The sequence below is a fragment of the Pogona vitticeps genome, chromosome 3 (genome assembly GCF_051106095.1).
Source record: "Pogona vitticeps strain Pit_001003342236 chromosome 3, PviZW2.1, whole genome shotgun sequence".
Lineage (NCBI taxonomy): Eukaryota > Metazoa > Chordata > Lepidosauria > Squamata > Agamidae > Pogona > Pogona vitticeps.
The window spans coordinates 119,062,813-119,085,050 of NC_135785.1; the positions used below are offsets into that span (position 1 = coordinate 119,062,813).

Sequence of the window (22,238 nt, forward strand, 5' to 3'; positions counted from 1 at the left end):
GTCAATCTTGACCTGAGCACAACTGCTGTATTAAGCAAATATACTTCCCAATATTAAATATTACAGTTCATCTGTGTTCTGGACAATCAGGGATCAGAAAACAAGGAAGAAAACATCAAGGCTTGGAAAAGGCCTTGAGCAAGTGACAATCATTGGCCAGGGGATTCTTCCTACTACTCTCCAGATTACATCCAGATCAGGTATTCCTACTGCTCCATCTTAATTGTACCATACATTAAAGAGCACTGTTAATGAAGGTGTTCACAAACAAATGAGGATCAAGAGGATGTCAGATAATTGGTATAGTTCAAATAGAAAACTAAAAAAATGTAAATAATTAAAGTAATATACTCAGCATAATAAGAAAGAAGTACCTGCAAAAAGTGATGCTACAAGAAACCAGACATTCACAATAAAGTAATGAACCTTACTGAATGTCTTGTACATGAAGCCCATCAGGAACACCTCCCACTCAAGCTCAAGTAGCACAAGAGCACAATAATTCAAATTGCTTAATCAAATGTACAGCTCCTCTGAAGCATATCAGCTATTTCTTTACAGGCAAGTAGGTCGATACAGAATATATGAGGAAAAACAGAGAGTGAATATTTATATTACATTTTTACATATAGACTTAAAACCTCAGTAGGTTGGAACAATATCATTTAACACTAAAAAATAAAATGCCAGAACACATTTAACCTTCAGATTCTAGCCCACAGTAAGGATACGGTCTGTACCAGGAAATAATACACCACCTTTGATCATTTCTCCCATGATGCACCCCACTGACCAAATGTCAACTGAAAACAAAATGCAATGACATTAACTAATTGAAAGAAAAGCAAAAAAAGAACGTTAAAAGGAGAAAATAACAATACCCAATGACAACAAAGAGCAGTGTAGGATGAAAAATGAATGAGAGAGAAAAGATGAGCTTGCTGCTGTACCAGCAGAGAGTATTTCCTACGGCCAGATGCAGCCTCCACAAAATCAAATTTCTTCTGATAACAATTTGTGTACTTATAGAAAAAGGTATTATCTTGAAGAAATGCACAGGAAGCATTTCCCAGAAGCAATATTTCAGAAATAGGGAGGGGGAGAGGCATCACAAAAAACAAAAAAAACTACAAATTACCAAAAATTCAGCATGCTGCAACAGCACAAGGATACAGTCCCTTCCTGGAAAGAGGATTTTGTGGCAAACCATTTCTCCCATAATGCACCCAACAGACCATAAATCCACTATTTTTGTAGCACAAAAAGAAGAAGCAAAGCAGTCATGAATTTTTTTTTAAAAGCAGCAGAATGTAACAATATATTGATAACTGCAGAGAAAGCACCAACAAAAGGAAGAAGCAACCATGAGATCAAGCTATGAATGTACTGTCAGGACACACCACCAGAGTCCAATCTGTCAATAATCTATTCTTGGCAAGAATCAACAGAAGCAATTGACTATGACAGAATAATTCCCATACATAGATACTTATGGAATCCTTAAAAAACCATCATAATTTTTAATTACCTAACTCAAAGCAAAGATAAGCAGTAACTGAATTTCTTAAAAAAGTAACAGTGGCAATACACATGCACATAAAACACCTGAAACAGTAACAAGATTCAATTACAGGTTACATGAGCATGAATTAAGTGTAATCAAGTTTGAAAAAGTCTGTGGGAGTAGTTGGTTTGCCTGTTTGATGGAAATCTCCCCCCCCCCCCGCCCCAATTCTGGATGGGTTACAGTCAACCTAATGAATCATGTTTCCAGCCTGAGAGCATCTTTAGATGTCTATTTGGTCCTGGAAGATCAGTTGCGCTTTGCTGCATGGAATGTCCAGGACTGACTTGTTGATGGGAAAAATTACTTTAATGCATTATATAGCCTTTGAAGTCTGCTTCGAAACTGCAGTTAGATCCACATATATACGGTATACTTGTGGAACTCCCTTTCCACTGTCTTATTCTTTTGGTGCCAAGTGAATATGGTTCTATTCTCAGAAATTTTAATGTATTAGTTTTAAATTTTGTAAGTTATTATATTTTACTCTTATTTTTGTATATTCTTGCTTTCATAAGCTATCCTGAAAAACTTTCTAAAGAGTTCTTTCATTGGTTGTGACCCACCCAGAGTAGTGGCTTGCCACTAGATGGCTGGCATACAAATGCAATAGACAAACTGTACTTTATTTAAAAAAATAAAATCTTATTTATGCCTATTTTCAATAGATTTTAAAAGCTGGTTAATAAGAATGTATTATTTCAATGAAGAATTGGTTTAGAATGCATCTAAATTTAATCTGAAACAGTCTATAAAATCAATTGATTTTACACATTAAGATTATTGGTTATTAGGATTAAACAAGACTAGAGAGTTCTACTTAGACTTACTTCCTGTAAACAGCCTTCTCCTTCCAATTAAGTACAATATAAAATGTCATTTTTTAAAATTTTGATATAAAGAGGAATAAAATTGGTTCCACTATAAGAAAAAATACCATTAAAGAAGATTGTCTAAAATTATGTTATTGTCTGCTCAACGAATTTCTGAATACAGGATAGGGCAGACATTTTAATTAATGAATAAAATTACTTTTAAATGTTGTAAATGTCCCAATTTTGTCAATTACCCTTGCTAATGCAATAATGCTGGACATAGAATATGTGCTTTATTAGAATGTGTGAACTATGTTTTCTAAGAATTTTGTGTTCAGCACAGAAGGAAACATTCCACCATTAGAAGCAGCAGTATTATCAAGGCATTTTTAACATTTCTGGGTGCACAGTTTGGAAAAGAGCACAGAATAAATATATCAGGTCATTTCACACATGTTTCAGAACGGTGAAGAGTGCTCTACAAATGCAACAGTAATGGGTACAAAATTGCCTATAGCACAACTGATTGCAGATGTGCATTTTTGGGGGGATATTCTTTCAGATCAAAAGCTCCCAGCAAGAAAATCAAAACTGCACATAATCTGATTTCCAGACCCTTTACTATCTTGTTTGCCCACCTCCAGACACATTCCAGCTTCTCAATATCCTTCTTCCACGGGGGACAGAAGGTATCTGTCACTTAGGAGGCCAGAAAACTCAAATCAGGCAGCCTCCCACGTATGTCTGTTTCTTATCTTGGAGACCTAGAGCAGCAATAGCCTGTGAGATTCAACATTTAATTTTCTAGATTAAATTTTAAAGATTAAATAGCCTGTTTTTCGAAGACTACTTTACTTGTGTGTAGTCACTATGTACCCTCCTGTGAACCAGAAGACTCATGGATTTCTAGAGAACAGACATAAAGCATATAAAAATACACCCTCTCTGAACCAAGTAACGCACATGATTAAAAGTTGGGAGGGATTTAAGTAATCAACAGCATAGCTGTTAAATAAACTGGAAGCAACTGTACTCAAATTTTGGATGTACTGTAGTTGCTGTGGGAAGCATGACCATCAGTCCTTGAGGAGAAAACACTGAATATGATTGCCTAATCCCCTGGTCACCAGGATCAGTTCAGGTGGAGATGATAAGAGATTTCCTTTAGTACCGTAGATTAATATTTAAGGCAACCACTTGCTTTCAAATGTTGGTACTTAGACCCTTCATCCATCCCTGCTTGCAGAAAGCTGTGCCTTTTTATATCTCATCTTGAGGAGAAATAACTCCTACAAAGCTGTTAGATGGAAGAGATACACAAGGGCACAAAGGAAGTCCCTTCTTCTGACAGTCTCCATGATTCCCATACAGAACTGAGTAAATTCAGAAACCATGGCGGCCATACAAATGTGAGATTATAAGAGTAACCTCTGCTGATATTATCTGGTAGACGGCTATGGGAAGGCATGCTATTAGAAAGAAGGTGTTGGACTGGAAGAATAGCATCCCTTGTCTGCCCTAGTGGAAGGAAAAATAACACTGGACATTCTGCTGACCACCACTGTTGTTGCTCGTTTCCCTCTTGTGCTATGAGCCCAGCACAAGTGAATGAAGCAACCACATGCAGATTTACAATCCAGCAAGGGCCACCTGGAGTTGTGGACACTTGCTAAAGGCAACAACAGGGGTGGGGGAGAATGTGCTGCCAGAAGAGGTAAAGTAAAAGAAAGAACAAAGATAAATATTCAGACCTTAAAAAATACAACATGAACTAGGCTGTTAAGACCACCAGATCAGCACAGCTCATGAGGCACAGCACAGGATAGCTTTTTTCTCCTGAAAGAAAAACAACTGGCCCTGTCTACATGCTTCAAGGGGAGGTACAGGACTATCTGTGAGATTCCAGAGAAAATATTACTTTTAGAAATATCTCAAAATAGCATCCTAAGAGTGTATATTATATAGACAAATGATATCCACACAAGACTGTCCAATGGCTATATAATGCATTTCCTAGTGACCTTCAAATAATAACTAGAAATGAAAATATTATATATTTAGGTCCTTATGTTATATTTAAAAAAATAAGTTTTAGCACCAAAGGAAATTGCAAAATATATACATGCAGGAGAAGTTATAAAGAACATTGTTTTAAGGAACAAAATTAAAGCTCCTGACCATTTTCTTTGTATCCCATTCCTAGGATAACTTCTGGTGCTCTGTAGTAACGAGTCACTACATAAGGTGTCATCATAAAGCTGGTTCCTGCTGTTCTGGCCAGCCCGAAGTCAAGAATCTTCAAAGTGCAGTCAGATTTTACTACTATATTACTAGGTTTCAAATCCTTAAGGAAAAAAAAAACAGAGAGTGAGAAAGCATGACTATCAAATTTGAGTATCAAGCACCACAGCAGAAGCTATGCAATCACTGAAAAAAGTATTTGCCAACATGCAGAAAAATACTTCCACAAAGCAAACACTTACACAAGTGTTTTTCCTTGTAAAAGTGCCCAGCAAAACTACAATTCTTTTAAGGCTGGATGACTTCTGATGGGAAATAATCCAGTACACTATTTGAGTTGCATTAATCAGCTGTAATTAAGTTTTTATTTAACCCCCCCCCAAAAAAAAAACAGGGAAAAAACCCCTAGATTTCTTATGCATGTCACATTGGAGACATTTTTAGATGAGCTGAATATAGCAGCTCCCAGACGGTCAACACAGAAATCCCAAACTGACAAAATAAATGATTTCAATCAAATGTCAACATTAAATTCCATTAACACACAGCATGCAGAATTACCATTACTGTATATGCTATTAAGTATGATCTTTCATAAGATGTGCTAGTAAATAGTAGTGATTGCGATACATAAAAAGATGGTGCACAACTGGGACTACAGAAGCAGCACTGAGCTTTGATATTTCAAAGAATCTATCTAAAATGTTTGTAGCAATTTTCTACCTCTGGAGGCAAACTGAATGCTCACAGAAGGGAAGTAATTTGAATGAGCAGAAAGCTTCACAAGGAGATTTTTGAAACAGATGTGTTATTCCTACAATACAGTGATATAGAGCCTACTAAGTCACTGATTTCAAGAATGATGAAATGCATAATCCGTTGCTTTACCACAATGAGTGACAGCTTAGCCTATTAACCATCTTATCATAGAAACAATGGCAAATGTTTTGGCTTTGAAAGTGATACGTATTTGTATATAAGAATTCCACAACCATAGTCCAAAATAGAACACAACAGAACAAAACACTTTCCTAAAACCTGCTTCTTTTCTAGCACAAACATTCAGCCTCAACTGGAAGAATATCAGCTTCTCAGTACAGCCAATTTACTATAGTCTTGGTGAAACAGTATTGAGGAAAAATCTGAATATTTTAGAGATTTTAAAAAGTTGAGAAGTAATGCAAAATATTCATTAATACTCTACCCTGTTTTCCTGAAAATAAGACTTAACCTGAAAATAAGACTTGGTATGTCATTGAAGCTACCAACATGACTTTGACCAAACTCCAGGAGGCAGTGGAAGACAGGAGGGCCTGGCGTACTCTGGTCCATGGGGTCACTAAGCATCAGATATGACTTAAAGACTAAACAACAATGATTTTTCAGGATGCTCATAATACAAGCCCTACCCCAAAAATAAGCCCTAGTTAAGTGAAACCCCACCCTCTACCTTTGTGCAGCAACCCAAAATTACATGACTGTATTTGAATAAATGTAGATTGTTGTACATGGGGGGGGGGGAATAAAACATCCCCTGAAAATAAGCTCTACTGCATTTTTTACAGCAAAAATTTATATGAGACCCTGTCTTATTTTCGGGAAAAGACGGTAACAGAATTATGGAAAAACATAGCAAAGGCATACATTTCCTCTTCATGTTAACAGTCTTCTATTTGCTTAACAGTGAGAAGAATACACCCAGACAGACATGTTAGAGCAACTACAATAATCTCACTAACCCTATGAATAATCCCAGCTGAATGGAGATGTTTAATGCCACACAGCATCTGATAGAGAAGATAGGACATTCGTTCATGGTCAAGCTCCATCTGAATCACCTGGCAGAGATTTGCATCCATGAGTTCCATCACTATGTAACTTTGAGGGAGAGCAAAAAGTAAAATGAGATGACAGCAAGTACTTTTGATCATACCATCAAATGCGTACTCAATAAAAAGGTAACGTAAGAGGCTTGCAAAAACCACACTTACACATCTTGAAATTCTTCCAGTGATTTCTGTGGGGTAAAGACATTCAAAAGGCCAATGATCTATGGGAAGAAAGGAAGTCATAAATACTCTGAAAGACATTTTGGTTGCCTTTTAAATAATTAAATCAGGTAACGAACGTAAGGGAACAAACAGCAAAATAGGAATACATTTTAACAGTTCAGAAGAGTTCACTGAAGTTTCCTTATGTTTTGCCAATTTAAATCTAAGCCTTGAAGGCAGCTAAATCCCTTTTTAAGAAAGGACTTAAGCTTATACTTCTGTGTGCCTACAATGAGAAACAGCAGTATCTAGAATATATCTCTCATGTATCAACTTACAAACAATGTATGTTGAGAAATACAATGAATACCCCCCATGATAAATAATGAGTAACTGCTGTTGCTTTCCTTGAAGAAATGAGCAAAAATCAAGCAGTTAAACAGTAATATGTATCACTGGAGAAACCTCTCCAATCAGCAAGATACCATGTGCAACAGATCAATAATCACATTCATTTCTCTCAGATAACACCCATTTTCCATTTATGAACTAATTGTACAAATCAGGCTCACCACCAAAAACACATGCATATATTGCCCTGGCAAACTTCTGTTTCTTCAGAAGACATCATGTAGGAAATGAAGGAATGGAGTATCGCAGATAGTTGATTCACCATTCACACTTGATGCAAATTTATAACAAACCTTTACCTCAAAAATCCTTAGCTGTTCAATACTTATAATTCAGGACATTTTGCCAACCATACACTATGGGTTTGCTAATTCTTAGCCCAGAAATTTATGTTAGCTATAAACTTCCACTGCAAGTGAAAGGAAGAAGATGCCTAGTTATCTATATTGTTTTCAATATTTTGGAATGTTTTGTGGGTGCAGTGCATGTAACCAGACAGCTGCTATAATACATAGGTTATGCATTACTTTATATTGAACCCAGTGCATATCTGCACACAAGTTAAAATGGGGAGGAGGCAAGATTGCTTTTTTCAACAAGAAGTGCACCTGAAAGAGCTAAACAGAATCCCTCAACACACACACAACCCTGTGTCTTACTCACTATGTTCTGCTACAGTCCCATTCACTTTTGACACTAGGAAAAAAGCTGGAATATGCTTGTAGCAATGCCTCTTCTGACATACAATACACAAAAATGAAGCTGACATATAAGCACAGCTGCCCTCATCACACTGAGTTTGACACATCACTGTTTACCTTCAAAATCATTCATTAATATACTTACATTTTTGTGGTTTACACACTTCATGAGAACAAGCTCTCTGTAGGCTCTTTTTGCATGAGTTTGATTCTGAAATGGCCGACTTAGCTTCTTGATTGCAACGTTTCTTTCAAGGATAGAGTCGTAGGCTGCACTGTAAATAAATCTGAACTGCCATAACCATATTTATGAAACAATTTACAACAAAACTGAAAAGTGGAATCAGATTCAGATTCAAGACATACCCCTTAGCTATGCAAAAGGTTAACCATTTGGATCAAGACCATGATATTTGATATACTATGGCAATAAGAAATGCTAACGGGAAAAGAAAACTATTGTTTGAAGTGCATAGGATAGTCACAGACCATCTCTAGACAAAAGCAACTTCAGTGACACAAAGAAATCATGTTTTCAATAATATGTTTTGTTTTGTTTTATAACATTTACAGTGGACCCTCTACTTAAGGAATTAATCCGTATTGGAATGGTGGTTGCAAGTCGAAAAGTCCGTAAGTCGAATCTCCATTGACCTATAATGCACTGAAAACCGATTAACCCCATAACCAGTGGTTTTTATTCTATTTTTATTCCATTTTGGTTTTTTTCTGGTCTGTAAGTCGATTCTCTGGCTGCAAGTCGAATCTACCGTATTTTTCGCTCCATAAGACGCACCTTTCCATAAGACGCACCAATTTTTTAGGAGAAGAAAACAGGAAAATATAATCTGTTTTCTTAGCTCCATAAGACGCACAGACTTTCCACACCCCTGTTTTGTGGGAAAAAAGTGAGTCTTATGGTGCAAAAAATACAGTAAATTTTGCAGCCAGAGAAGTCTGTAACTCGAAAAGTCTGTAAGTCGAGCCGTCTGTAAGTCGAGGGTCCACTGTAATTAGTTTTTCACTTTATATTGAATTTATGCTTGTTAAACATCGTGTTACATGGGATAGCTTATAATTCTCTATTTTCGCGTTTTGGTGATTTAATCAGTATACAATGTTCTCAAAATCCTCTAGCAAAATACCTAATAAAAGCAATTGTAGTTTCAAATCTACGTAGTTTTGAGGCAATTTAACCAACCAACTTTGTATTTTATACCAATAACAACTAAATAAATTCCTAACACATAATAAATGTTATCTAAAGCATTTTATATAGTTTTTCTTTATATACCGTATTTTTCCATGTATAAAATGACACTTTTTTCCTAAAATAATTAGAAAAAAAATTGATTGTCATTTTCACGGAAGGAAGCAGTTGCTTGGGCGTGCTTGCTCGGGTGCCTCTTGCTGCTGCCCCCACCGCCCAATTGCCTCTTCCAGGGCTCACAGCTTGTCCCCTCTGGTGGCCCAGAGGCAACAGCAAAAGCAGCAGCAGGAGGCGGAGACAGAGTTGAAGGAGCATACACACGCACTCGGGCGTCTCTTGCTGCTGCCTCCCCCACCCGCCCAATCACCATCTCCACTGGGACTGACCGGCTCAGCTCACATCTCCGCCTTGTCCCCTCTGATAGTGGAGGCAGAAGAAGGGAGAGGCGGAGGCAAGCAAGCAAGCGCGCACGCTCGGGCACCTCTTCCTGGTGCCGCCGCTGGATCACCTCCTCCCACGATCTCCTTAGGGAAGGGGACAAGGCAGTGACCTGAGCTGGAGGTGAGCCCCAGCAGTTGCCATGGAGGAGGTGATCGGGCGGGCAGCGGGGACAGCAGCAGCAGGAAGGGACAGAAGTGGAGGAGCAGTTGCCCATTAACTGCTCCTCCACCTCCATCAAGGGTCAAAATTAGGGGGTCGTTTTATACACTGGGGGGTCGTGTACACAGAAAAATACAGTAATTGTTTAGCCATTTCCATCTCCACATTTTCTGTCATGTCTGTATCAATATCATATCTAATATATGTTAATTAAGTACCATTTTTACCTCACCCTATGAACCACCATGTTATGCCTTTACCCTGATTACTGATCCCTTATTTCAGTTTAATTCCCTTTTCTAATATATTAGATATGTCCCCTTACAATTCCAGAAGTTAGGTGTATACATGCTTTCAACGCTGAGTGCCACCTTAATATTTTTCTTTTACATCTCTCTAAGTAACTCCTTCTCTTGTTTGTCTTTTCCCAACTCTTATTCCTATCTCTCTAAAAATTCTGTCATCCCTTATATCATCTGAGATCATTTTATGCACTTGATCTATTTCCAACTTCCAGGCTTTTTTTAATTAAATCTGCCGGATCTCTCCCTTTATGTTCCCTTAGCACACCTAAAACTCTCCTCTCCTCGTCTGCAGGGTTAGAATTAGATCTCCTAAATTTTCTCCTCTGATTTCATCCAGTCCCTCCTTTGGTTGGCATACATCATCCACCACACTCACATTTCCTTGTTCATTGAATATAGTCCTTCCTTAACTGCTCATTTAATGATTTCGCTTCTTCAGTCCTCCAAGTCATACTAGTTTATTTAAACATCTTCATTTTTTTGTGATTCAAAACTGGTACACTGCCATCTACTACTGTAGATGCAAAGATTTCATAAAAGCCATCCGAACAACATGGAAGGTCCTCCTTTAGGAAATGTGTTCAGTTCATCACTTCCCACTTGTTTGAAATTATCTGCTTTTAAATTGCTGCCTGACAAATTTTAATTTTGGTTCATTAACTTTGTTTCTTGGTTCTTCCTGTTTGTTTTTCTAGCCAGGTCTACTGTGCAGTAAAAACATGGAAACTTTGGATAGAAGCAATCATGCAGAAAGCTAAGGGCAGTATAACACGAACTCTGGACTTTAGGAAAGATAATTTCAGCAAGCTTAAGGAAACACTGAACACATGCATCTACTCTCTTGAAGAGAATTACTGGGATACAGCAGTAGCTGAAACTGACACTGGTGGAGGAGGCAACAGCAGTGACACTCAAGACAACTTTTCCTAGTATGTGGTGCAGTCGGGGCAATGGTAGACTCCTGCTGAACTTTGCTTAATATGAAATAAAATATAGTCATGGAAATCCGTTTATTGCAAATGCACTCCTCAAACTACCAAACAGAAAGCTGTACATATGGATATCACCAGATGGTCAATATACAAACCAAAGAGATTATGTAACTAAAAGGAAGAGACAGAGAACCTGTATTCAATTCAGTGCCAAAACAAGTCCAGGAGCGTACTGTGGTACTGATCACTAACTGCTAACATCCAACATGAAAGGAAAGCTGAAAAAAAAACTAAAAGAATTGTAGTGCCAAAATAAAACTTAAACAATATTCCTGACTAATTTAAAGTCCATATAAGGAACAGATTCGCATTAATAAACCCAACTAACCATGAACCAGAAGAACTGTGGATTGAAGCCAGAGATATTATGGAAGAAAACAAAAAGACAATTCCTATAGTAAAAAGGAAAGAAAAACCTAGAGGAATGAAGAAGTATTTAAAATTGTAAAGGACAAATGAGAAGCAAAGTGAAAGGTGACAAAACAAAGTCAGAACTCACACAGAGACAAAGAGAACTGCTACAACAACCAGTGCAAAGAAATAGAGAAGATTGACAAAAGGGAAAAACATGAGATTTATTCCAGAAGATCCAAGAATCCAAAGGGTAATTCAAACGTAGATTAGAAATGATGAAAGATTAACTGGGAAGCACACTATTTGACCAGGAGAAAATAAAGAGAAGGTAGAAACAGTAAACTGAAGACCAATACAGAAGAGACAAAAGGATGACAAACTCCTATGATGAAGTAGTTTTGTGATGAAGAACCTGCAGCTCTATAAAGTGAAGTGAAAGCTGCTCTGAAACCATTAAGAATAAATAAATCACTAGGGAAGATGGAATACTAATAGAACTTTTTCAAGCCAGAGAGATCAAATCTATCAAAATCCTAATATGACTATGCCAACAATTATGGCAAATGAAACAATGGTCCACAGACTGGACATGTTCAGTATATATTATAATCCCCAATAAAGGAGATGTCAAGGAGTGCAGTAACTGTAGCTCTAATTTCCTCTAATTTGCTCAAGGTGTTCCAACAAAGGCTATTACCTTACATTGAGCAAGAAATGCCTGATGTTCAAGTTGAATTCTGAAAAGGATGAGGCACCCAGGATCATACAGTAAATATCTGCTGGGTACTGGAATGCCCCAAAGAATGTCAGAAGATTGGTCGATGCTTTATAAACTGCAGCAAGCCTTTGACTGTGTGGATCATGAGAAACAATGAGTTGTTTTCAAAGAAATTGGTGTGTTTCAGCAGTTGATTGTCCTGTCCACCTGTTTTGCGGAAAAGCAACTAACAGAGAGAGACAGAATGGTTTCCAAAAGGTGTCAGACAAGAGGAACATTTTCTATTCAATCTCTACACAGAACATATCATACATAAAGCCAGGCTATATTCAGATGAAGTAGGAGTGAAAATTGGTTGAAGAAACATCGGTAACTTAAGATATGCATATGACATCATCTGTCTTACTGGCAGAAGGCAGCAATAACTTGAAACGACTTTTAGTGAACATGAAAAAAGAAAGTGCAAAGCAGGAGTGCCGCTGAACATTAAAAAGGCAAAAATCATGATTACAGAAAAACTACACAACTACAGAGCTTTTCTCTGGAAAAGACAATAATGTTGGGAAAGACTGAAGGCAGCAGGAAAACAGAAGGACCAAATATGACATGAACAGACTCCTATAGAAAGCAAAGGCTTAAGTTTGCAGGAGTTGAGCTGCACTGGTGAGGACAGGACATTTTGGAGATTGCTCATTCAGAGGATCACCATAAAAACGGAGGTGACTTTAAGGCACTGAAAAAGAACAAGAAGGAAACTATGGGTGATATCCCATGGCCAGAAATACTCAAAACAACAGGTAGCCCACAAAGGGCAACACTTCTTAAGGACAAGGCACTGAAGGCACAATCACTATCAATAAGTAAGAAAAAGAAAGCAAAATCTGAAGAAGCTGGAACAGCTGCGCAAGGAACCTTCTGATAAGCTAACTTGTAAAACAAAGTGTATAAGAAATGTATAAAAGTGGAAATGAGGCAAATCACCAAGGAAGACCAAAGGCGTGTAGCCAATATGTATCGAAAGATGGTTAGAAAGAATGAATTGGAGACTGCTGGTTTGCATTGTCATGTAGTCAATGGAATGTAAGGCAAATCTGGCTATCCAAATTCCTGAGCATTTCCCACAATGCAGTTGTCAATGTAGTTACTTCCGAAAAGAGAAGACAAAATTGCTGAACACCTACTTTGCCTCCATCTTACATTAAAAGAAAAGTCCCCAGCCATGCAAAGTGGAATAAATGAGGATGTGAGGGGCTGCTGCCCAGGACCGATAATGGGATGATATGAAAACATCAAAACACTGTAAATGAATTCACGTCTCCAGGGCCACATGCACTGCATACATGGGTGCTAAGCACATTTGTTTTGAAATCTCAGACCCTCTGTCTATAATTTTTGAGAATTCTTGTAGAACAGATGAGACTGGAGGCAAATGCTTCCTCATTTTTAAAAAGAGGAAAAGTGGGCAGACAGACAACTACTGACCAGTCAGCCTAACATCAAATGGTACTAGAACGGAGGATGTGAGGGGATAATTAAGCAGTTGGTCTGCACTCACTCAGAAAAGAACACTGTGACTTCTCAAAAGTCAGACTAATCTCACCTCTTTTTGTGATAGTGTCACAAATTTGATAAGAGGAAGAGTACGCTGTGGACACAGTATATTTGGGTTTCAGCAGGGCTTTTGACAAGGTCCCCCTGATTATTCTCATGGCTCAGCTGGTCAAATGTGGACATGTAAATGTACCTGGTTGACAGGCCTTAGCCAAAAAGTGTTCACTAATGGTTCCTTTTCACCATGGATAGAAGTGACTTGTGGGGTGCCACAGAGTTCTATTCTAGGCCTTGTGCCGTTCCACATTTTCATACATGACTTTGATGAGGATCTGGAAGAATGCTCATTAAATCTGCAGATGACAGAAAACTGGAAAGGGTAGTTACCGTATTGTTCACACCATAAGACACACTTTTTTCCCACAAAACAGGACGGTGGAAAGTCTGTGCATCTTATGGAGCGAAGAAAACAGATTATATTTTCCTGTTTTCTTCTCCTAAAAAATTGGTGCGTCTTATGGAAAGGTGCGTCTTATGGAGCGAAAAATACGGTAATACTTCATAAGGTAAAATTAGGATTCAAGAACATCTTAAAATGGAACATGGAAACCACAGGATTCTGTCTAAGTCTCTGTATTGGCCAATATTTTTACAGATGACTTGAATGAGGATGTGGATGGAATGCTTGTTAAATTTGCAGATGACACCAAACTTGGAGGGGTAGCTAATGTTTCACAAGAATGAACTTGATAGATTGGAGAACTGGGTGAAAAGAAACAAAATGAGTTCGAACAAGGCCTCAACTCAGATGGAAAAAAAACCAGGAGACAACTGGCTTGGTGGCTGTACTTGTGAAATGAATATTGGTGTCTTAGTAGTCCACAAGCTAAGCATGAGTTAATAGTGTGATACAGCAGCAAGAAAAGAGGCCAATTCTATACTAGGCTGCATTAACACAAGTATAGATCAAGGGAAGTAGTAACACAATGCTACTCTGTTTCAGTCAGATCTCACCTGGAATGCTGTGTCCAGTTCTGGGTACCCAAGTCTAATAAGAATACTGAGAAGCTGGAATGTGTCCACAGCTGGGTAAACAAGATAGTAAAGGGTCGGGAACCAAGCTCAAAGAAGATCAGTTGAGGGAATTAAGTATACTTAGCATATACATCTGAAAGTTCCCAATGCAGCCATCCCAGTATCTTTAGTTGCCTCCAAAATCTTTTCCTCCTAGGAATTGTTTGTGATTGTGGCTTCAGCCCTTTTTTTAAAAAAAAAAACACAAAATTTATTGTGAACCAGATCTTTGAGTGTTTGTGGCCACAAGATCTCACCGAGGACTCTTAGGATCATTGAAATCAGGGTGTGTCTTTTTTTTTAAAGTCCCAGAGGCATAGTGCATTCTTCTCGGCTTTCCTTTCCCTCAATAATAATAATAATAATAATAATAATGATGATGATGATGATGATGATGATGATGATGAAAAGGACATGGTCACTTCCACCCAAAGTTTCCACTCTTTCCTTCTCCTTGACTAGTTCATCCCCCTTGGTCAGCATGTGGTCTCAAATGGAAGAGACTTTTAGTGAAGAATAGGACAGGCAAGTCACTGGCAGGAAAAATCTGTAGGAAACAAGCTAGGCAGGCAGCATTGCCAGGCCTCCCATTCAGTGAGTTGTAAGCAGCCCATGAAAACAGCATGGCTGCAGCACAGGCCCCCAAGTACCACAGAAGAGGTCTCAAATCTTCCACATACAACAGTGTCTATTATCTGTCATGCCGACATATTTACAACTCACTTGATTCTAGACGAAATACTGCCTTATATGTTATAACTACCATCAGAGTATCTATTTGGGGTGTGGCCACATCTTCTAGTAAGACATCTGAGAGAGCAAAATTTACCATAGAAGCCATGATGTAATTAGGCTTTGGTTTATTTTTTTTCAAGGAGAAGCCACTCTGGTGGTGCTCACTAAATGTGTTTCTTGCAATGGCAGGATTAAATGAAGAGTTTCTCCTACAGACTATAAAGCCCAGGCAGGCATCTATGGAGGATTGTAGTCTTCAGACAGACTTGACTTAAGGTAACTATAAGGCTTTAGAGGTCACCACCAGCACTATGGATTGTGCCTGGAAATAGAACAATAGCCAGTGAAGCTGCCAAACCTAATATTCCAGTGTAGTACTTTTTTTTTCATCTGGCATATACATAGAAAGATTCCATTTCTGAGATGCTACCAAGTCATCCCGGAAATAAATCTCCAGCATAGTTACATTACATATTTTTTAAAAAGAATCACAAATTCACTCACTGGGGCTACCTATTTAGGAGTCTGTGTTCTATACCTCAATATCAGGTACAGTACACATTTTAAAATATATATAACCATCAGCACTGGTATGGAAAAAAAGATTTGCTTCTACACTGCTGGTCTTTCAATCTTTTTCACACCAAGCCTATTTCCTATTGGGCTGTGCCAAATGTAATACTACTCATCTCACTGCAGCTATTTCATTGTCTTTCTACTTTGCACTACAACTGTAGAACTGGGCTTTTATAAGCCCGATCTCCCAGCTGCAGTTTTCTACATTTCAATTTTAAATAAACTGAGACTTCACAAGATATTTTTTAAAGAGGAAAAGCCTTACCATACTATGCCCTGTGCTCCTGAACCAATGGGTTTTAAATTCTGGTATCGTTTCAGTACAGTGAATGTAGAATCTCCAATCTCTACGCTGTAGAAGTTATTTTCACGCTTGCTTCTGCTCATGACGCTGTTAGCTGAACAGCTTAATCTAAAAGACATGAACCTGTAAAGACACAGAAGTAAATGTTACACTTGTTTTTAAAAAAGACTGAAATGCCTCTGCATGGTTCCCACCTACACTCCTACCTAAACAGAGAAGCGGGGTCTATAAAAGAGACGGCACTACTACATTTTCCTCTGTCCCACAAACGATAAATAATGGAGAGATTTTGCAATACTAAAAATAGAAACTGAAGGCAAAATTTAGATTCTCTTTTATCAGAAGGTAGACAGGCACAGACACCACTATTTATACAAACAGTGCAGCATCAAACTATTATGGAGCACTACAGAGGCAGGGGGACATGTCATCATCTATAATACGGATTTCATCTCCTTCATAAGAAAATCCATCCACTGTGGTGCCAGTTTTGAGATGTTGTGCCTTGCACTGGGCCAAACAGATAGAACAGGCTTGCTATCTGTTGTAGCGATCATTCAGTGACTAACCTGATCATAAGTTGGATGGCATTTGAATGCTGATGACACTCAGCTCTATTTCTCCTTGTTGTCAGTTTGCTGGATGGACGCTCTAATGGCTCAATAACCTGTAGCTGAATCCTCCTAGATGTAGACTTTGTGAGGCACAGGGTAACTGGGTAATCAATTTGAATAATGTTGCAGGTTCAAAACCTGGGAGTATTCCTACATTGACCTCTGCCTCTGGAGAACTGTATGAGTTACACAGTGCCTGGGGCCAACTTCAACTTGCATACCAGCTCCGCCTTTTCCCACCTGCCAATATGCTTCCTGTCTGAATTCCATGTTAGTGATGAAATTTAAGGCCCGAAATGCCTAGGACGGGATATTTCTTCCTGTATAAACCCTCAGAGCCTTCCTCAGTACCTTGTCAATGGGAGCAATACATTATTTGGAAATGACCATTTCTGTTCACTGCAGAATCTTCTCCACATGAGGGTGAGGAGGAAAAGAGTGTGATTGTGGAGGAAGAAAGTGGAGAGTGGGAACGTAGAATGTGGAAATGATCATATCTGGACATGACAGCAAATCTAGAAAGTTTCTATTTATTTATTTATTTTATTTAAAATATTTTTGCTCCACCTTTCTCCTTAAAAGGAGTGTACTCACCATCAGGTCAAGCAGAGGCATTATAATAGATAAACGTTTCCTGATCACGTAGTTTATTCTCAGCATTTTTGGCCACGGCCATAAAAACAATATGAAAGAAATACAGACCAAATCAGGATCATATAAGTCATGTAACGAACCTTATAAGATGATGTATGAAGAATTGTTTCCAATCTGTGTCCCCCTTCAAATGTACTAGGGCCCCCGTTGAAAATGGATCTAAACAGCCTAACAGAGAAAAGATGTCTGTTGTAGCTGCTTCCAGTGTTTATTTTATTTATAGATTCTTGCACATGCTCAATGTTACTTTGAAACTTACCAGTAACAGGTATAAAAGAGTAATGCTTTTATTATTCAGCAAGATTTATTACATAAATACAGTGGTGCCTCGCATAGCAATTGCTCCGTATAACGACAAAATCGCTTTGCGACAGAGTTTTTGCCATCGCAAAAGCGATCGCTTTGCGATGGTCCCTATGGGTGAATTTCGCTTTGCGATGATCGCAGGGAAGCGATCATCACAAAGCCCCCATTTTCGCACAGCTGATTGGCGGTTTCAAAATGGCCACCCTCTGTTTTCAGGCACGGATTCCTCGCTTTAGAGGCACCAAAAATGGCGGCGCTATGGAGGATCTTCGCTCAGCGGTGAGTTTTAAGCCCATAGGAACGCATTAATCGTGTCTTAATGCGTTTCTATGGGCTTTTTATTTCGCTTAGCGATGTTATCACTTAGCAGCAATTTTTTCCGAACGAATTAGCATCGCTAAGCGAGGCACCACTGTATACTATGTGTGTGTGTCACTGATTCTCCACTTTCAAAGGCAATGAAATTTATTGTAATTACTAAGATTCGATCTATAATGTGTTCTGTTTTGTGACCCCCAGCCAGAGAACTGGGACAATTCTCCTCCCCAGGGACTCAGCTGGCACTGACCCTGATTTCACTGCTTTGCCAACAAAAATGATACTGGTCAATGTTGCCTCAGGGTTCAATGAGCTTGGCTTGAGTACAATGTGGAGTACAGTACTGTTGTTAGTGTACATTTTAAAAGTAGTTTTAAGTCACTGAAATTATTCTAAATGTTTTAAAACACCTTTTAAAAACAGCTTTAACTAGTTTTATACGTTTCTAATAGTTTTATATTATTTAAATTAGGTTTTTTTTTGGTACCTTGATCTGAGATTCCAAGATATAGTAGTGGATATAAAAAATACATCTAAACTAATATACTCATAAATATAAAATAATCTTCTGTAACATGTTGGCTCATTTCCTACAGAGCTCAATATTTTGGGGTCAGTGAGCTGAGGAAATACATTTGGGCATTTTTGCCTCTTTACATTATAAATTGAGCCATCAAGGAATTCTGGGTCTTTTAAGACTTGCCTCAAAAATTTGTTTCCAGGCCCAAAGCTAGCCAATTACAGTGGCACTGCTAACATTACCATAGGCACAAAAGTAACTATATGACTGATTTCAAATTATGTGAATAAGGTTGGATTTCAACGAAGAGTAGGAGGAAACACAATTCATTTATCAAAGGAAAATTGAGGCGAAGCAGGAAAGGCCCAGAAGGACAGCATGATCTATGTGTGGAGGTGAAGAAGAAAAGTTACTTTTCACATCTAACTTGTGGATACACTAACTAGACTGGCAAGACATAAAGGCTGTCCACCTAAAGCTTTAACTTTAGGTGGACAGGAATATTGTTCAAGGTTTGCTAGAAAATTTCAGGATGTATACAGCTCCCTTCTTCCTAAGGTCTTAGAGGCTTTACCACAGCCTCATCAAATAATTCATTTAATTCAATTCAATTTAATTTAATTAAAGTGGCTTTGCAGACGTACTTCATATCTTAGTCTAAGTTTTGCTCACCACTGCAACATACTGTTTGTCCTGTTAAGACTCCATGTGATCCATCAGTGTGTTTTAGATTTACAACACAATGCAAGGGAGGGAAAGGTAAGAGTGTGTGCCCACTTCAAGATTCCATAGGGATTCTCATGGCTGAGTAGACATTTGAATCCCAGCCTCTACACTTCTAGTTATAGCCCAATACTCTAATCACTGTATGAGTTCAAACACTTACAAGCTCTTGGAACATTCAAAACATTCATTTGGCAAATAATAAATATACGTTAAATAAATGTGCTAAATATAATCAGCCTCTATTTGGAGCATTCCAAAGTTTTGTAGAAACTTTTCCAAGAGCCCCACATCACATTTCTACATGTAATTATTGATAACCACAAAATACACAAGATGGGAAACCATTTGTCAATAGCCACAGAAGTCTTTGGTAATGTATACTGAAATTTAGCATTAATTTCAACATTTCTACTATTTACAGCAAGTGAATTGCAATCTATAATGCATATCTACTTTCATAGTTAGAAACCAGTTACAGAAACAAGTAAGCATGAAAGAGTGTGGTGTTGAAAATCAATCAGAACTGCTTAGTAAGAAAAACTGTAAAGTTATGAGAAAAAATACACACACACATTTTCAAGGAACATAAAGCTGCAACTCTGCATATTCTGACTTGGGGAGTGAGACTTATAAAAGAACCCTCCACAGAGTGTTGTGGGAATAAGCCCTATTAAATATCGTATCATGCCAAAATTAAATATCATGAGTCATCTGACCAAAAATGAAGATGATGTGGCTATTACTGGGATTTCTCCCCGCTCCTATCGGTTTACTCACCATGCAAAATCCCTGCTGGGCTTCCAGCAGCATCTTGCAGCACCCTGAAACTTGACAGATTTTTGTGGCACAAGTTTCAAGAGCCAGAGACCATACTGTCAAATATGTAAAGTGATATCTTAATTCGGCAGATTTATGCCAACATTCATAGATGTAAAAAAAAGGAAAACTGCAATAATGGGACCACACACACTATATGATGATACAGAAACTCTGTGCCATTTCTGTGTACAAGCTCGTGTTTCAAAGAAATGTCAGAGATCTGCACTCCTTTTAGTTCCCTTAGTTCCATCATGTATTCACACACCTGAAAAGAGGCCCATGGACTATAGTGGTTAGACTGAGGACAACCAGTTTATAGCCCATCAAGCTTTCTGGTGAGCTTGGGCCCAGCCAGCATCTCTTAATTAAGCTACCTTGTAGGATTGTTGTGATCGTAAAACCTGGGGCAGGGGAAATGACTATGTATTGGTGTTTTTACATCTGCAGAGGAGAGGCAAGACATAAACAAGGATACCATAGAAATGTTGGGGCCTCCAAGATAGCCACCAGTCTTTAAAGCCACCCAACATTCCTAATCCCTACGTCTATCAACAACGCCCTGTGCAAGGGGGAAAGGGAAAGGAGAAAGCAGGCAGCGGTGCCCACGGGGGAGCATCATCCCTCACCTGGGCTCCGCGGGCGAGGGGGTGGGCAATGTTCACCGGGCATGGACGAGGCGTTCACCGGGCATCTGCCAGGACGCCAGGGGCGGACCTTCCCTCCACCGACGCCTTCACTGCCTGCAGAACGAAAAGAAACACCCAACCCCTTCCTTCAATCCGAGCGAGGCCTTGCTGGAAACACAAAACCTTTTCCCGTCCCCGTCACACACACACACACACACACACACAAACACCGGTTCGCCCCATCCCATCTGAAGCGACGCCCGGCGAGGAGCAAAGCCTCCGTCGCGCTCCTCGCCTCCCTTCCAGAAGAAGGATGGACGGACGGACTTCCCCGGGCGGCCAGCCACCGCCACCGCCACCACCCCCCCCGCCCGTGAGAAGCGCCGGGCGGCCAGGCAAGGCGGCCTCGCCCTCGTCCCGGCGCTCCCAAGCTCGCTCACCCCGCGGGTGGCCCAACTCGGGCTGGGGCCGCCGCCGCCGCCGCCACCCTGGGGGTGCCCGCTGCGCGACTCTTCTCGCCTGCCTGGGCCGCCGAAACAAGGAGCTGCTAAGCAAAGGCGGAGCATGCCTACGCGCGGCGCTTCCTGTCTCCCGCGGCCGGCAAGCCGAGGCAGCTTCCGCCTCCGCTTGTCCGTGCGGGGGAGCGGCCGGCCGAGGGCTGCTTGGGCTGCCTTGGAGGGACCGCGGCTCCTGCCGCGATAGTTAATGCCAAGCCTCGCTCTCCCCCCCCCCCCAACACACACACATCTTCTTTGCTTCGCCGTATTTCTGGCTGTGCTCAATAGGCCTTCCGACGAGTAGGCAGCCTGGAGATGTCGGTGCAGCCCCCCCCCGTCAGACTTCTAGTTACCTTAGTTGCCATTGTGCAGTTCTCCCAGTCCAGACAATGTATGTAGATCTGGCACAGACATGGTTGCGTTCTGCCCTGTGTTTCATCTTTCACGTCCGTAGTATCCATTGATCTGAGAAGGCGGATATATAGCAATGGTTGAAAACGCTTGACTTGGAATAGGGAGGCCCAAATTCAGATCTGAATTAGGCGTAAAGATGGTGTGGGCTTTGGCTATTCTCAGAGACATCTTACAGCTTTGTTATGGCCATAAAGGGGGAGCCATGTAAAATAACAATTTACATTACCCAATATAAAGAAAGTAATGACATTTTGTCTTGTATAGAAACCTTGTCTCTTTTTGCAATCTGTTTCTAGTATTGACAAAAAAATTGTTGACTGAGAGTACCACAGAGATCCCTTAAGACACACTAATCTGCTTTGCAGAAAATATGTAAATAAAAGTAAGGCAAATTTGCAGGCATTGGTTGTGGTGGGGAATGTAAAGTATAATTCCCTCCACTGATGCAGATTAAACATCTTACTCTTATTGCAAACTATTCTGGTTTAACTGTATTTGTCTAATCTGATTTTTCATCACAATGCATAATTTAGTGCATCTGTGCTAGGATTCTGTGCCACCACCCAATTACTGCTTATTAATCACATTTATGGTAATGATCA

General features: G+C 39.5%; 1 protein-coding gene across 9 annotated transcripts in view; it reads right to left on the reverse strand.

Moving 5' to 3' along the window:
• MAPK8 (mitogen-activated protein kinase 8) overlaps positions 1-21,669 on the reverse strand; it is a 36,329-nt gene extending 14,660 nt beyond the window's left edge. For 2 of the 9 annotated variants that reach the window (XM_020809645.3, XM_078390642.1), the window contains exons 1-8: positions 20,726-20,839; positions 17,491-17,578; positions 16,104-16,265; positions 7,869-7,998; positions 6,612-6,670; positions 6,360-6,498; positions 4,558-4,723; positions 1,174-1,245 (exon numbers count right to left, since the gene is read on the reverse strand). In XM_020809645.3, the coding sequence (XP_020665304.3) occupies positions 1,174-1,245; positions 4,558-4,723; positions 6,360-6,498; positions 6,612-6,670; positions 7,869-7,998; positions 16,104-16,265; positions 17,491-17,578; positions 20,726-20,768 (859 nt within the window). In that variant the 5' untranslated portion in view covers positions 20,769-20,839. Of the gene's footprint in view, positions 1-731; positions 804-1,173; positions 1,246-4,557; positions 4,724-6,359; positions 6,499-6,611; positions 6,671-7,868; positions 7,999-16,103; positions 16,266-17,350; positions 17,433-17,490; positions 17,579-20,725; positions 20,840-21,165; positions 21,432-21,575 lie in introns of those variants that run through there. The other 7 variants (XM_020809646.3, XM_072994853.2, XM_072994854.2 and 4 more) reach the window with 7 other exon arrangements.
• Between the last annotated feature and the right edge of the window lie 569 nt (positions 21,670-22,238).